Below are 13,146 nucleotides of genomic sequence, written 5' to 3'. Positions count from 1 at the left end.
AGGAACTGCAGCAGGTCGCTCAACTTTCCGAGGAGATTCGCATGTGCCCTTAGAGCCCCCGCTGAACAGGTTGCTAACTGCGGTGGAAGTTTTCTGCCTGGGCTACGGGGTGGCTTCACCCTCTCAAGAGTCAATGGGACGTGGCCTTGAGTGCGGCCCGGCCGGGCTCGGCTCGGGCTTGAGACTGGAATAGCGATAGCAAGGAGATAGGGAAACGCGTGTAGGTCTCTAGATTTACACGGTAACGTGCTCCCTGCACCTGAGTCCTGTAAGCTGTACAATAATAAGTTTTATTTTTGACATTGAGCCATTATTGAGAGTTTAAGAAATTACGGGCATTATTTTTCACTCTTTTAACAAGCCCTGGTTAAATACTGGTGGCATTTTGCATGTGGCATTTTCCTACTTGTGTTTTATTCCATGATTATTCTTCTGTCAAGTGTTTGCAAGATGCATTTCTTGACCTAAGTGGTCTGCGCGTCTTAGCCATCAAGTTCCCGCTCAAACTATTGGCATAATCAAAGTAGTGTTAATTTTGATGTGATAGGAAATGTTTGTTGACACAAAGGTGCAATTCCAGAAGAATCCAGATCTTAAGATAGTGAGGGGCTGACTTGGAGAGCCTGCTGTACGCATACATGATGTAGCATGTCCTCTCTGACTTCCGACTGTAGAAGTAGATCCTCTTTTAGTTTTGTAAAACTGCTTCGTGTCTGAAGTAACTTGGTAGAGGGTACTCAGTGCATAAGCAACACAGAGTAGGAGAAATTAAAAGACTAACAGCACGTGTAACCGTAGTCATGCTGACCAGGTAAAAATCCTGATAAAATAAATGTGACTTGCAGGGCAGCCTGGCTTCAAATGGGAAAACAGTTTCTAGCTTATTCTTTGGAGTCCTGTGAGAAATAACTTTAGAAAGGAGGAGATGTGAGTTTTATCTTCTTTGATCAAAACTGACTGAGGTCAGTGTTGCCATGCCTGTTTACAGAACTTGTCGATACCGAGGGAGGAAAATGGGTAAATATAGTTGTCATTTAATCTCTTGCAGGAGGTCAGTGCCTGCACTTACTTCAGACTAATTAGCACGGGATTACTGGATCATCTCTCTAGTATCCAAATAAGCACAGCAAACTTTGATTGCCCTTGATGATTCACGCTTGTCAAGACAGCTGTAGTTTTTTAAAGTACTAGCTGTACCCCACAACCGGCTTAGCTACGGCATTGCGAGCTCCTCCTGGACGGATCACAATTAGTCAGGCGGGCGCGGAGCCAGTGATGTGTTGTGTGGGATGTCTGTGGCCCCGGCAGCCACCCTGCTACTGCAGCTTTGGCGAGCTGACGTGTCGAGTGGGCTACAGCTGCTTACACGCTCTAAGTATTACTTCTGCTTAAAAATATTCTAGGGTTAGTGTCCTCAGATCCGTGATTTGACTTGGTAACATAGTAGCCATGGGATGGCTTATAAACCCAGTGTAGAAGGCTCCCTGTATTTGGTCCTGGGTTTAGTTTACAATTGTGTTAAAAGTTTGTTGCTTCACCCTGAAGCATACCCAAACACGAGTTTCATCCTCCCACAGTTCATCTACCTCTCTTCCCTCCTGGTATAAACTGTGAGCCTTTGACTTAAATGGATACTGGCAGGTTGACGCAGTCTTATGATACTAAATTTGCCCTAAGTTTTATAATTGGTTTATTATTGCATTCTTGTATTGTAATACTTTTTTCCCCTTTCCTTTGCTATCCTAAAACAAAGGGAAGAAACTTTAATCACACTAAGCACTGGCAGATATAGACAAAACCCGTGAAAATAGTGTTTGCTTTATGTGTGGAGTCTACTGAGGCTGTGATAGATTTTTTTTTTTTAAAAAAAAAAGCCTGTTTAATCTTGTTAACATGGTATCTCAGATCTTAACGCTTTGAGGAAGTTAACTAGTGACTAGCTTGCATGTGAGTACTTTTTCAAGCTTCTCATAATTTCCTCCTTAGAACTGTTCCTGAAGCTCTTAGTTTTGTCCAAATAAACTATCTTCTCCACATCTGTTAGGAGTCTATACCTGTCTTTATGCTTTCTCCCTTACTCTTCTTTTTAGAAGAAAGCCTAAACCTTTCCTCACTCCCTTCTTCGTGTTGGACTTCTAAATTGGCTGAAATTGTGCTTTAGGGGAAAGGAATTTCACTATTCACAAAAGTGATGTGTTCATGATGTAAAGGAAACGACAAACCTGTTTTAGCTTAGATTCAATAGGGAAATATGTTTTTAATTTAGCTTAGAATAAAAATATCCCTTACCCATTTCCAGATAATATCAATTTTCAGATAAAAATTGGGATTGTAAGTCCTAGGTATGCCAAGAATTACAGTCATTAACATCTGAACTTTTAAGCATATAGTGAAAACAATGAAAAAATATGGCTTGTGTGGTGGCTATTGGCTAGTTCTAGAAATGGTGGTTGGAATATATTTATCTTTACATTACATAAAAATACATAATATGTAAATGGTTGCCTTCTACCTCAGGACTCTGTGATGTTCATAACCACAGTCACGAATAAATGTCACTACAATTTTGAGAATGAATTATGGCACTAACCTATATATGCTTTAGGGACCATGCTTTTTTTACCTGGAAGTTCCGAGCAACTGGAAGGCTGAGCCACTTGGAACACCTCCATTTGCAGCCTCAGAAAGCTACTTAAGATTTCTTTCTGCCCTGTCAGAAAGTCAGCTAAAGCACACCTGAAAGGATGCTGCACTGAATGATCAATTACATCTCATACATATTTATTTGACTTCCCTAGGGCCCCCAGCAAGCCTTTTCCAGCCACCCCGTCGCCCAGGCCTGGGAACTGTTGGGAAACCCATCCGCCTCCTAGCCAATCATTTTCAGGTTCAGATCCCTAAGATTGATGTTTATCACTATGATGTCGATATCAAACCAGAAAAACGCCCCCGAAGAGTGAACAGGTATGAGCTGTTTAATTAAAAAACCTAAAAAGTGTATCTACCTCAATTTGAGAAAACTGTACATCCTAGAAATTCTTCCATCTGCTGAAGGCCCGTTTGTGTTTGTACTATGGTTAGCGGTTGCTTTTTGGTGAACTGTAATATAATATTCTCCTTATTTTTATTAAGATGTTTTGCAATTGGCCTGTAATCTGGAAAGCTCTAGGAAATGTACTAAACCTTGAACTACGGCTGGTTTATTTTACACTCTAGAAGTGAATGTCTCTGATAATTGTTCCACAGCCTATTATAGAAATGTGCGTTAGCAGCTGAGGGGAGGGAATTCAGCTTGCAGGTTGACGACAACATTTTAGGGTCCACACATGGATGCTTTGTCAGTAGAATCAATTCACAGAGCACCCCCACTCACCCCAAGGTAGGTGCTTGTGGTTGCTCCCGTGTTTGAACAGCTCTCCAGATTCCACTGGCTGTTTTGACTGTATCTCTGCTGACAGTACAGATACCTGCCTTGCGTATAGACACCTGTGTGTTGAAACTTAGGTGTCTTAATCCGGAGGTGACTTTTAAAACTCCTGGTGTGGATTTGGGCATACTCTGGTGCATTGTTGTTTCTCCTACCTTGCTTATTTAAGAAACTGAAAAAGGAGTCTTAAACTGTGTAAGGCCATTGCTGGATTTTCTGTTCTTCAACCTAACTCGATAAATCCCTCTGTAGAGAGGTGGTGGATACTATGGTGAGACACTTCAAGATGCAGATATTTGGTGATCGGCAGCCCGGATACGATGGGAAACGGAACATGTATACTGCACACCCATTACCTATTGGCCGGGATAGAGTAAGTGTTACTATAAACAGTTTTAAGTCTCTGTGGGAAGACTGTTACAGTGTAATTTGAAAAGTATTCTTTTATTGACATAAACCCAAAATACTGTCTCATGTATTAGCATAGTCTTGGAAATGACAGGCAGTGCCTGTCAGGGATCTCTAGGAACTTACTGGTGTTTTATTGAAGTTTGTTGTCTTCAGGTTTCTAATTCCCAGTTCTTCAGTTGGAGAATTTGTCAGTGATAGTGTGAACTAATATGTTGTGCACTTTCAGCTGCAAGTAGATTTTTTTACTTTCACCTTGATAGAAACTTCCCTTTTCTCTGTTCTAACCCGTGTTCTGTTGCTAAATGATAAAGTAGTCGTAGATGACAAATACACTGGTTTGGTTTGGCTGCACCGTTTAGATAACATCCTCCTGTTCCGTAAGAACCATCTAGCTCAGCTGTACCGGCCCTTCGTGTTCTGGGCTGTGCTCACCAGCACCCTGGCTCTAACAGATTGCAATCTCTATTAACCAGTCCTGACACAAAACTTAACCCCCATCTACTCTGCTACCCAGGGGTCTGGTTGTTGCTGGTAGAGTGCCATGAGGAATACACAGGATGAGTTCACATTTACCCTTTGGGCTGACGGTGTGTGAGAATAATCTCAAGTACTGTGCTAGAACTCTGAGATTTGTGTTTCCCAGCGAGTCTTCTTTCTGAAGAAAAACTCTTGCCTTCCCGTTTGGTTCACAAGACAGCTTGCTATTAATCGGCTGACTTTAAAAAAAATGACTCACAGTTCTCCAGAGCTTTGATGTCACTATACTAATTACTGCTTAAAATTTACACTTAAAGATACCTCAGTGCAGTTTCTCAGATGAATAAATTACAAGCTTTCGAATTCCTAAGGAAATATCCTGTAATATTTTAAGAGAATTACACAAACTAATCATCAAAAATAGAGATTCAGAGGATACCTAGGAGAAAAACATAACATTGCTTAGTGTTGTGATAGTCTGCAATGCATAGCAAAAGCTTGTGCTTAATTCTGTTCTGACTGTGTCAGGTGGATATGGAGGTGACACTTCCAGGAGAGGGGAAGGACCAGACATTTAAAGTGTCCATTCAGTGGGTGTCAGTTGTGAGCCTTCAGTTGCTGCTGGAAGCTCTGGCAGGGCACTTGAATGAAGTTCCTGAAGATTCTGTACAGGCACTTGACGTAATCACACGGCACCTTCCCTCCATGAGGTGGGTACTTTTGGTGCCTTCCTGACTGGCTTAATCTTGTATCTGTCTTAACATTTGTATTAATTAGTACTTGCTGCTATTTTACTGCTATTACACTTTCCTAAGGTAGAAGGGATGAGGGTTGCAGTTGTGTAATTCAACGCCTGCTTACAAATTTGCACTCGAATACGGAAATCTGATCTGAACTCAGGACTTGCATCTGCTGGTCATGTTTCTAATGGGAATTTGCTATAGCCTTTCCAGCTGCGCTGTTGGTAAAGGCTTTGTATGCTTGCCATAAGTTAGCCTTAACAGTTCTAACATACTGTAGAAATGTGTTATAAACATCATAGGCATGAATATAAAAAGGTGTATCGGAAAGGAATGATTAAGGTATTAATTTTCTTATTTTTTTCAGGTACACTCCTGTGGGTCGCTCCTTTTTCTCCCCCCCCGAAGGTTATTACCACCCTCTGGGTGGTGGCAGAGAGGTCTGGTTTGGTTTCCACCAGTCGGTCAGGCCTGCCATGTGGAACATGATGCTCAACATTGACGGTATGTAGGAAATTCTGTCTCGCTTATGTAACAGAGTTCTTTCTGCTTCCAAATCAAACATCCTCTTTTTTTTATCTTAGTGTCAGCAACTGCTTTCTATCGTGCCCAGCCTATCATTGAGTTCATGTGCGAGGTCTTGGACATTCAGAACATCAACGAACAAACCAAGCCTCTTACGGACTCCCAGCGTGTCAAGTTTACCAAAGAAATCAGAGGTAAAGGCTTGTTCTAAAGCTGCTGCAACAAAATACTGGAAACCTGCTCATATGACATTGTCATGAAAATTGGCAAGGCACTTGGGAAGCTGACCTATTCCTTTTTGCCTTCATCTTTCTCAAAGGTGACTCCTATGCCTGAATTTATTTAGATGACTTTTGTGTTGGGTTTTCAGGTCTAAAAGTAGAGGTTACCCATTGTGGCCAGATGAAGAGAAAATACCGAGTTTGCAATGTTACTCGGCGACCAGCCAGTCATCAGACGTATGTATACAAGCACTTTCTGACAGTTTTAAAAATCTTGAACCTGTTAGATATACTCGGTATATTGTTTATGCAAGAGTAGTTGATTCTAGAGGTGAAGCAGCTATGTCACTTTACAAGAATGTTTGGTCTTAGTGGAGTAGAGGAATAGTGTGGGTTTAGACCACTGCTTTATTTCCTTCAACACAGGAAAATTGAAGCTGTATCCTGGCTTTTAAATACTATTATCAAAGGCTATAATTTTTAAAATAGCTATGAAAAAATCAGTATACAGTCTACAAAATCTCTTTGTAAAGAAGAGATCCAGTACCTAAGGAAAATAAATGTTTCCAGCATTTCTAGTCTGGAATAGATTTTTCCATACCATTTTTTCCTTAAAAAAATATAATATTGAAAAGTCTAACCAGAACAAATGTCCTTTATAGGTTTCCTCTGCAGCTGGAAAATGGGCAGGCTATGGAGTGTACAGTAGCTCAGTATTTTAAGCAGAAGTACAGTCTGCAGCTAAAATATCCTCACCTTCCCTGTCTCCAAGTAGGACAGGAACAGAAACACACATACTTGCCGCTTGAGGTAAGAATCTAACTTTGTCTTGCATTGCAGTATATCCTCTGCTAAACGGTGTCACGCCACCTCTCGCTGTTCCTGTGTAGGTGTGTAACATAGTGGCAGGCCAGAGATGTATAAAGAAGCTAACAGACAATCAGACATCGACTATGATAAAAGCAACTGCAAGATCTGCGCCGGATCGACAGGAAGAAATCAGCAGACTGGTACGTGTTTTTTCCAGCTAAACAGTGTGCATTTGTCACTTCTTATGGCCCTTCCAGAAGCATTGTAGCATATGGAACGATAAGCAGAATGACCCAGAACCACAGAAGTTAAAAAATCTGACTTCTTTAGAACAAATCCTTTTACATAGAAAGCCTGTTCATGGCAAAGAGGACAGAGCCACCTGAAGCATTAGGTGTAGTTACATAAATACTTTTCTTGTCACCAGGTGAAAAGTAACAGTATGGTTGGTGGACCTGATCCGTATCTGAAGGAGTTTGGTATTGTTGTCCATAATGAAATGACAGAGTTGACAGGCAGAGTTTTGCCCGCACCAATGCTGCAATATGGAGGCAGGGTGAGTTTTCCATGCCTTGTAAAATACCTTGTCCTGAGGTATTTAAATTCATTACATGTTTCGTATATCTTCTCATAAGGCTTCCTTTCTATGAGCACTGTTTTTCTATAGTCAAAATAAAGCAACGTTTTATTTTTAATTTGCCTTTGGTTTTTACCTAGAACAAGACCGTGGCCACACCAAACCAAGGTGTGTGGGACATGAGAGGGAAACAGTTCTATGCTGGGATTGAGATTAAAGTTTGGGCTGTTGCCTGTTTTGCTCCTCAAAAACAATGCAGGGAAGACTTACTAAAGTAAGTATTTTCCTATTTATTCAGGATACCTATTTCAAGGTTTATTTTCCTTATATTTCTGAAGGTGATATGCCGTACAAGTTGATTTTAATGCATCTAATAGTAAAAAGAGGAAATGACAGTTCTGCAGTGTCTTAAATATTTAGAACTTGGGAGGAGGCTACAACAAAGTTCATAACCTAATCGGCCAGCTAGGAAAAGCGTTAATTCCCTTACCACTCAGGCTGTGTTCCGTGCTCTGAAGGCTGCATTCCACTTGTATTCTGTTATTTTTACAAATAACTGATAATGGTCTTTCATTCTAAAACCTGGACTATTTTTTTTCTTAACCGTTACTGCCTCCCAGGCAATGTATGCCACATTTTTTCCCCTGTCCTTCGAATTACTCTACAGAATCCTAAAGATAGAGGTTGTGTAAACGACTGAAATGTTTGGCAAAAATCATGGTTGCAGTAATGCTCAGATAAGTTTGGTGGATGAGTAGAAATCTACCAGAGCATCAGCATTAGTTTTGGAATGTGTCTCAGAAGGTTCAACTCAAATGTATGTTTGTTTCTGCAAGGCTTCTAAAATCACAGAAACAGAGGCTTTGAAACTTCCTCAGACAGGATTAGAATCATATTAGTGAGTTCCTTATAGTGATAAAATTGCTAAAAAATGATTACTATAGCATCAAAATGGGGGTGCTCTGAAATAGCTTAGATCTTGTTGATAAAATTAATGGCAAAGGGAAACAGTGAAAAGGCCAGAACAAATCCATTTTTATTTCATTTACAGGAGTTTTACGGACCAGCTGCGCAAGATCTCGAAGGATGCAGGGATGCCAATCCAAGGCCAGCCCTGTTTCTGCAAATACGCCCAGGGTGCAGACAGTGTGGAGCCCATGTTTAAACACTTAAAACTAACTTATGTTGGTCTGCAGCTGATTGTGGTGATTCTACCTGGAAAGACGCCCGTGTATGGTATGGAGAAGAGGCTGTAAAGCGTTAATTAGTTGTATGGCAAGTGGGCATCTTATTATGCACTTCAGTGGTAGGAAGGAGTCAGAGCAGGCAGTATGTTCTTTTAAAAGGGGTTTTTGGAGATGGGTTTGTCAGGCCTGATTGGAGTACTTGTATATTACTAAAGGGTGAACTGAACCTTTGTCAGTGAACTTTTAAGGATCTGAACTACAATAACATTTGAAAAAAATAAGAGAAAGCAAATGGAACTACTGACTGTTCAGGTAATTGGAACCACTACCTTATTTTTCTGTCACAGCTGAAGTAAAGCGGGTCGGTGACACTCTTCTAGGAATGGCCACTCAGTGTGTTCAGGTAAAGAATGTGGTAAAAACCTCACCACAAACACTGTCCAACTTGTGTCTGAAGATAAATGCAAAGCTTGGAGGAATCAACAATGTGCTTGTACCTCATCAAAGGTGAGATTAAATCTAAAGCTCTCCTTGAAGTCTGGATTGTCAGGCAAAACGGTGTCATTTTGTTTCATTCACTAAAGTGATAGCTTTCAAAATATTACGTGCTTTAGAAATGCCCACAGTCTGAAGTGGACAGAGAAGGATTCAGAGTCTGCCTAGTAAGCCCTGTGCCGAGGATCATTCCTAGTGTTAAGCCATCGAGCAGCGTGTGTGAAAACAAGCTCAAAAAGGCTTTGGTTCCCATGTCTCTTTCCTGCCTTTGGGTTCACTCAGTCTACCTTTTCCTCTTTCCACCTGCTTGACCATACTCAATTTCCTTCCAAGTTGAAAGAAAAGGAGTGAGGAGGAGTGATTTGTGATAAATGCTTGTAACTTTGTCTGCCTTTGGTCTTTTCCCTCTGGACTGCAAGAGCTTGAGGCAGAGCATTTCATCCTTAAAGATTCTGACAGAGTTTTAGTTCTGTTGAATGATTTGGATATACCTTCCTCAGTTGTAATTTTTTTTTTTATTTCCTCACCTCCCTTCTTTGTAGTATTATTGTTATTATTTAATATTTAATAAACCTTAATCATATTAAACAGGCCATCGGTGTTCCAGCAGCCAGTGATCTTTTTGGGAGCAGACGTCACTCACCCTCCTGCTGGGGATGGAAAGAAGCCTTCCATCGCTGCCGTGGTAGGCAGCATGGATGGCCATCCTAGCCGTTACTGTGCTACAGTGCGGGTGCAGACCTCCCGCCAGGAGACCTCCCAGGAGCTGCTGTACAGTCAGGAGGTGATACAGGACCTGACTAATATGGTGCGAGAACTATTGATCCAGTTTTACAAATCCACTCGTTTCAAGCCCACAAGAATCATTTACTACAGAGGGGGAGTATCAGAAGGACAGATGAAGCAGGTATTGTCTAATGATTTCTTGATGTTTGTGAAAAGGGATTGGCCCTTGAAAACACATGTATTTATTTGGATCGCATTTGTTACGGGGACAATTAACAGTTTAATTGAATTTTCCTGGGCAAGCACAATGTACAGTTACCCTGTCTGACCATGTTCCTTACAAAGTGGCATTTCTACACAGAAGAAAAGAAAATAATACTATATATACTGAATTCAGCACCTAATAGTTAAATCTTCTACTTCTAGGTAGCTTGGCCAGAACTGATAGCAATCCGGAAGGCCTGTATTAGTTTGGAAGAAGATTATAGACCAGGAATAACCTACATTGTTGTGCAGAAAAGGCATCACACCAGACTATTCTGTGCTGACAAAACTGAAAGGGCAAGTAATGTTGACTACATAAGGAGGAGGTGATGGCAATAGGAAAGGAAGATTGTTTGCTTAAGTGGGGTGGTATCCATCTTGCCCGCTAAAACTGAATTAATCTGTGCAAGCAGTAGCAGTTCTGTGCGGTAACAGGCTTTCTCTACCAAAATAACCAGTTCTTTCCCCTATTTTGTTGCTCCAGATCAAGCAGTCAGATGGAACAGCTTGTTCCCAGCCCCTTTTGGAGTAGGCGTACTCTATATCCCTGTATTTGTGTACCTGGGGCTGTAGCCTGGGTTTTTACGGTCTGGGATTTCTGAGTATAAACTGAACTAGTTGTTCAGTCTGCTGCCTGTTCTGTTCAGGATGCATCTGTAAGATTTGCCTATGGCACAAATCCACAAGCCAACTAACGAACCTCCTTTAGGAAAGTTCTTTATCTCAGGTTTGCTTAAAAAGTACAGATCTCTGGGATGTGAGTGCAAACAAGGGTATGAAATAAATTTATTTCAGAAAACCTGCATTTTCAGATCCTGAATGACTTGTGTAGGCTTTATCCCACTCTGCTATTTTAATAGTACTGGCAAGTATTTTGTTTTTCTCTGATGACACACCAGTTGGATTTGGTGAAGTTTCTAAAAATGAACTCACAGAGAACAGTTTCATTCCTCCTATGTAAATGTCCTTAATATTTTTTCTACTTTTTTGAGCAGGAAATTCTCAAACTGCTTTAAGTAGAGCCTACCTTAGGGGAGGTATTTTTGGGTCACTTCCAAAAAACCACGGGCTAATAATAACCTTTCCTCAATAGGTGGGTAAGAGCGGCAACGTACCAGCAGGCACTACTGTGGACAGCACGATCACACATCCTTCTGAATTTGACTTTTACCTCTGTAGCCATGCAGGAATTCAGGTAATGTTTCAGCTCTGCTGTGCTCAGGCCACGGGACTAAATCCTTATAGTTGTCCCGAGGAGTAATGTTGCTTCTATTTATAGCTTGGCAGACTTACAGTTGCATCGGTTCAGTGCCCGTTTGGCACTTACTCTTCAATGCATTGATAGAAGGTTCAGCCTTTCAGGTACGACCTCTGGTTTTGTTGATGCGCTCCAGCTGACTGCTCATCTGTTCTCCGCAGGGAACCAGCCGGCCCTCCCACTACCAGGTCTTGTGGGATGACAACTGTTTTACTGCAGATGAGCTACAGCTGTTGACGTATCAGCTGTGTCACACGTATGTCCGATGTACGCGATCGGTCTCTATTCCAGCTCCTGCATACTATGCCAGGCTGGTAGCGTTTAGGGCCAGATACCATCTTGTGGACAAGGATCATGACAGGTAAGGAACTGTGCCTCATCGTCTCGGTATTCAGATAACGGGCCTGAATTAATATACCGCTTGGCCCAATTTTTCATGGTTGTCTGTATGTGTCTGCGTTTTTACAGCGCTGAAGGCAGCCATGTATCAGGACAGAGCAACGGCCGCGATCCTCAGGCTCTGGCAAAGGCAGTGCAGATCCACCATGATACTCAGCATACGATGTATTTTGCTTGAGAGCATCTGGGAAGATGAGGCAAAACCGACAACCCACGCAGTCCTGAAATGTTTTGAATGCCTACTGCTATAGCTAGGGCCCAGTTTATTTCAGACTGCCCACTACCAGCAGCTCTGGACAGTCGCACTGAATCTGTACTTCACAGCAATGTCTGATGCACCAACACAATTGAGCCATTTGTTTCATTGTTTTATGTGATAGAAATCCATAGACTGTCTTTTCTGATGCATTGGACTGAATTTTTACCTCAAAGCGCAAAAGGCCGATCATCCTGAAATTTTTAAAGGACTTGGCACGAAAGGTTTCTATTGAATATTTTGCTAGCTATCGTTTTTAAGTTATCTTCCCATCCCATTAGCTTATCATGACGACTGATTCCCTGTCCTCATGCGCTGCTTAGTGAGTATGCGTATTATGGCAAAATGTTTTACTCTGGTTTAATGTAATTGTTCTATTGTGTGGGGCCATAGATTTTTTAATGGAGATTTTAGACTTCACTACTGTAAATGCCTTTTAACAAACATAACTTTCACAGGTATTGCAGTTTTTTGTCAGTTTTACTAATTATCTTTTTAATCTCTGCAGACTTCGGCTGCAAAGCAATTGCACTATACTGCGAGTTCAGATAGGTGGTTCTTGTTCTGTGAATGTGTAATATAACCAGATAGTGATGCCTGTCAGTAGATTTTAATTATAACGGTTACAAATAATACTGCCATGGTATCGTAACAAGTACTGAACCATCATTTCCCCCTCTAAAAATGCTAAAAACAAAACAAAAAAAAATTAGCTTGTAGGTATTTTGCAAACTTTTACAAAAGTGCCCACTTTATGCTGCTGTGTGGTTTGATAAATCTAAGTGATTTTAAAACTTTTTTCTCATAGAAGGTTTAACTTTGGCAATAAATATTTGTTTTTTTAAGCCCCCCCCCCCAACAGTGTAATTTTCTAGCTGAGGGTTGTGCATGAGTTTAACCAACATCCTCGTGTCGTTTTCTGAACACACAATTTGGCAGTTTCTGAAACTAATTAGAAAAGACGCACTTCCATGCTTTTTTTAAGAATTATTTTTAACTGTTTTATATTCACTGTTGGTGTCCTGTCTACAACATTTTTTATAAGCTTGGAAACTGGGTGTTACGTGTAGGAAAGGCTTGCCAATCTGTACAGTCTAAATGTATTGTGTGACAGGCAACCTAAGGACTTGTACCAGCATTTTAAACTTTTCTCCCCTGGGAATCTAGGTTGCACACACAACTGCATTCAACAGCATGTTTAACCGATGTAAGTCTCATATACTGATTCTGTCCCGGCCTAGAAATTAGGGTTTTTTAAATCTGCTTGGCTTTTTTCAGCTGCAACGTGTAATAAAGAACAGGGGCTTGGTTTCACTGAATACTCTTGGAATCCATGGACATAGCGCGTTAAGACTAGATTCCTGTTAGTGTTA

The 13,146-nt window shown here is 41.1% G+C and overlaps 1 protein-coding gene across 1 annotated transcript; it reads left to right on the top strand.

Annotated features, from left to right (window-relative positions):
- Nucleotides 1–2,779: 2,779 nt before the first annotated feature.
- Nucleotides 2,780–12,466, top strand: AGO4 (argonaute RISC catalytic component 4). Its single transcript, XM_009710367.1, has 17 exons — nt 2,780–2,964; nt 3,680–3,800; nt 4,844–5,025; nt 5,423–5,559; nt 5,640–5,774; nt 5,951–6,038; nt 6,464–6,611; nt 6,692–6,811; nt 7,039–7,167; nt 7,329–7,462; nt 8,240–8,424; nt 8,723–8,882; nt 9,462–9,777; nt 10,023–10,157; nt 10,954–11,055; nt 11,280–11,479; nt 11,587–12,466. The coding sequence occupies exons 2-17, from the start codon at nt 3,696–3,698 to the stop codon at nt 11,693–11,695; spliced, it is 2,385 nt and encodes a 794-aa protein (XP_009708669.1). The 5' UTR covers nt 2,780–2,964; nt 3,680–3,695; the 3' UTR covers nt 11,696–12,466.
- The last annotated feature ends 680 nt before the right edge of the window (nt 12,467–13,146 follow it).

Source organism: Cariama cristata, unplaced genomic scaffold, assembly GCF_000690535.1.
Source record: "Cariama cristata isolate BGI_N322 unplaced genomic scaffold, ASM69053v1 Scaffold18531, whole genome shotgun sequence".
Lineage (NCBI taxonomy): Eukaryota > Metazoa > Chordata > Aves > Cariamiformes > Cariamidae > Cariama > Cariama cristata.
Note: the sequence above shows the minus strand (reverse complement) of the source record. Positions and strands in the feature narration are given on the sequence as shown.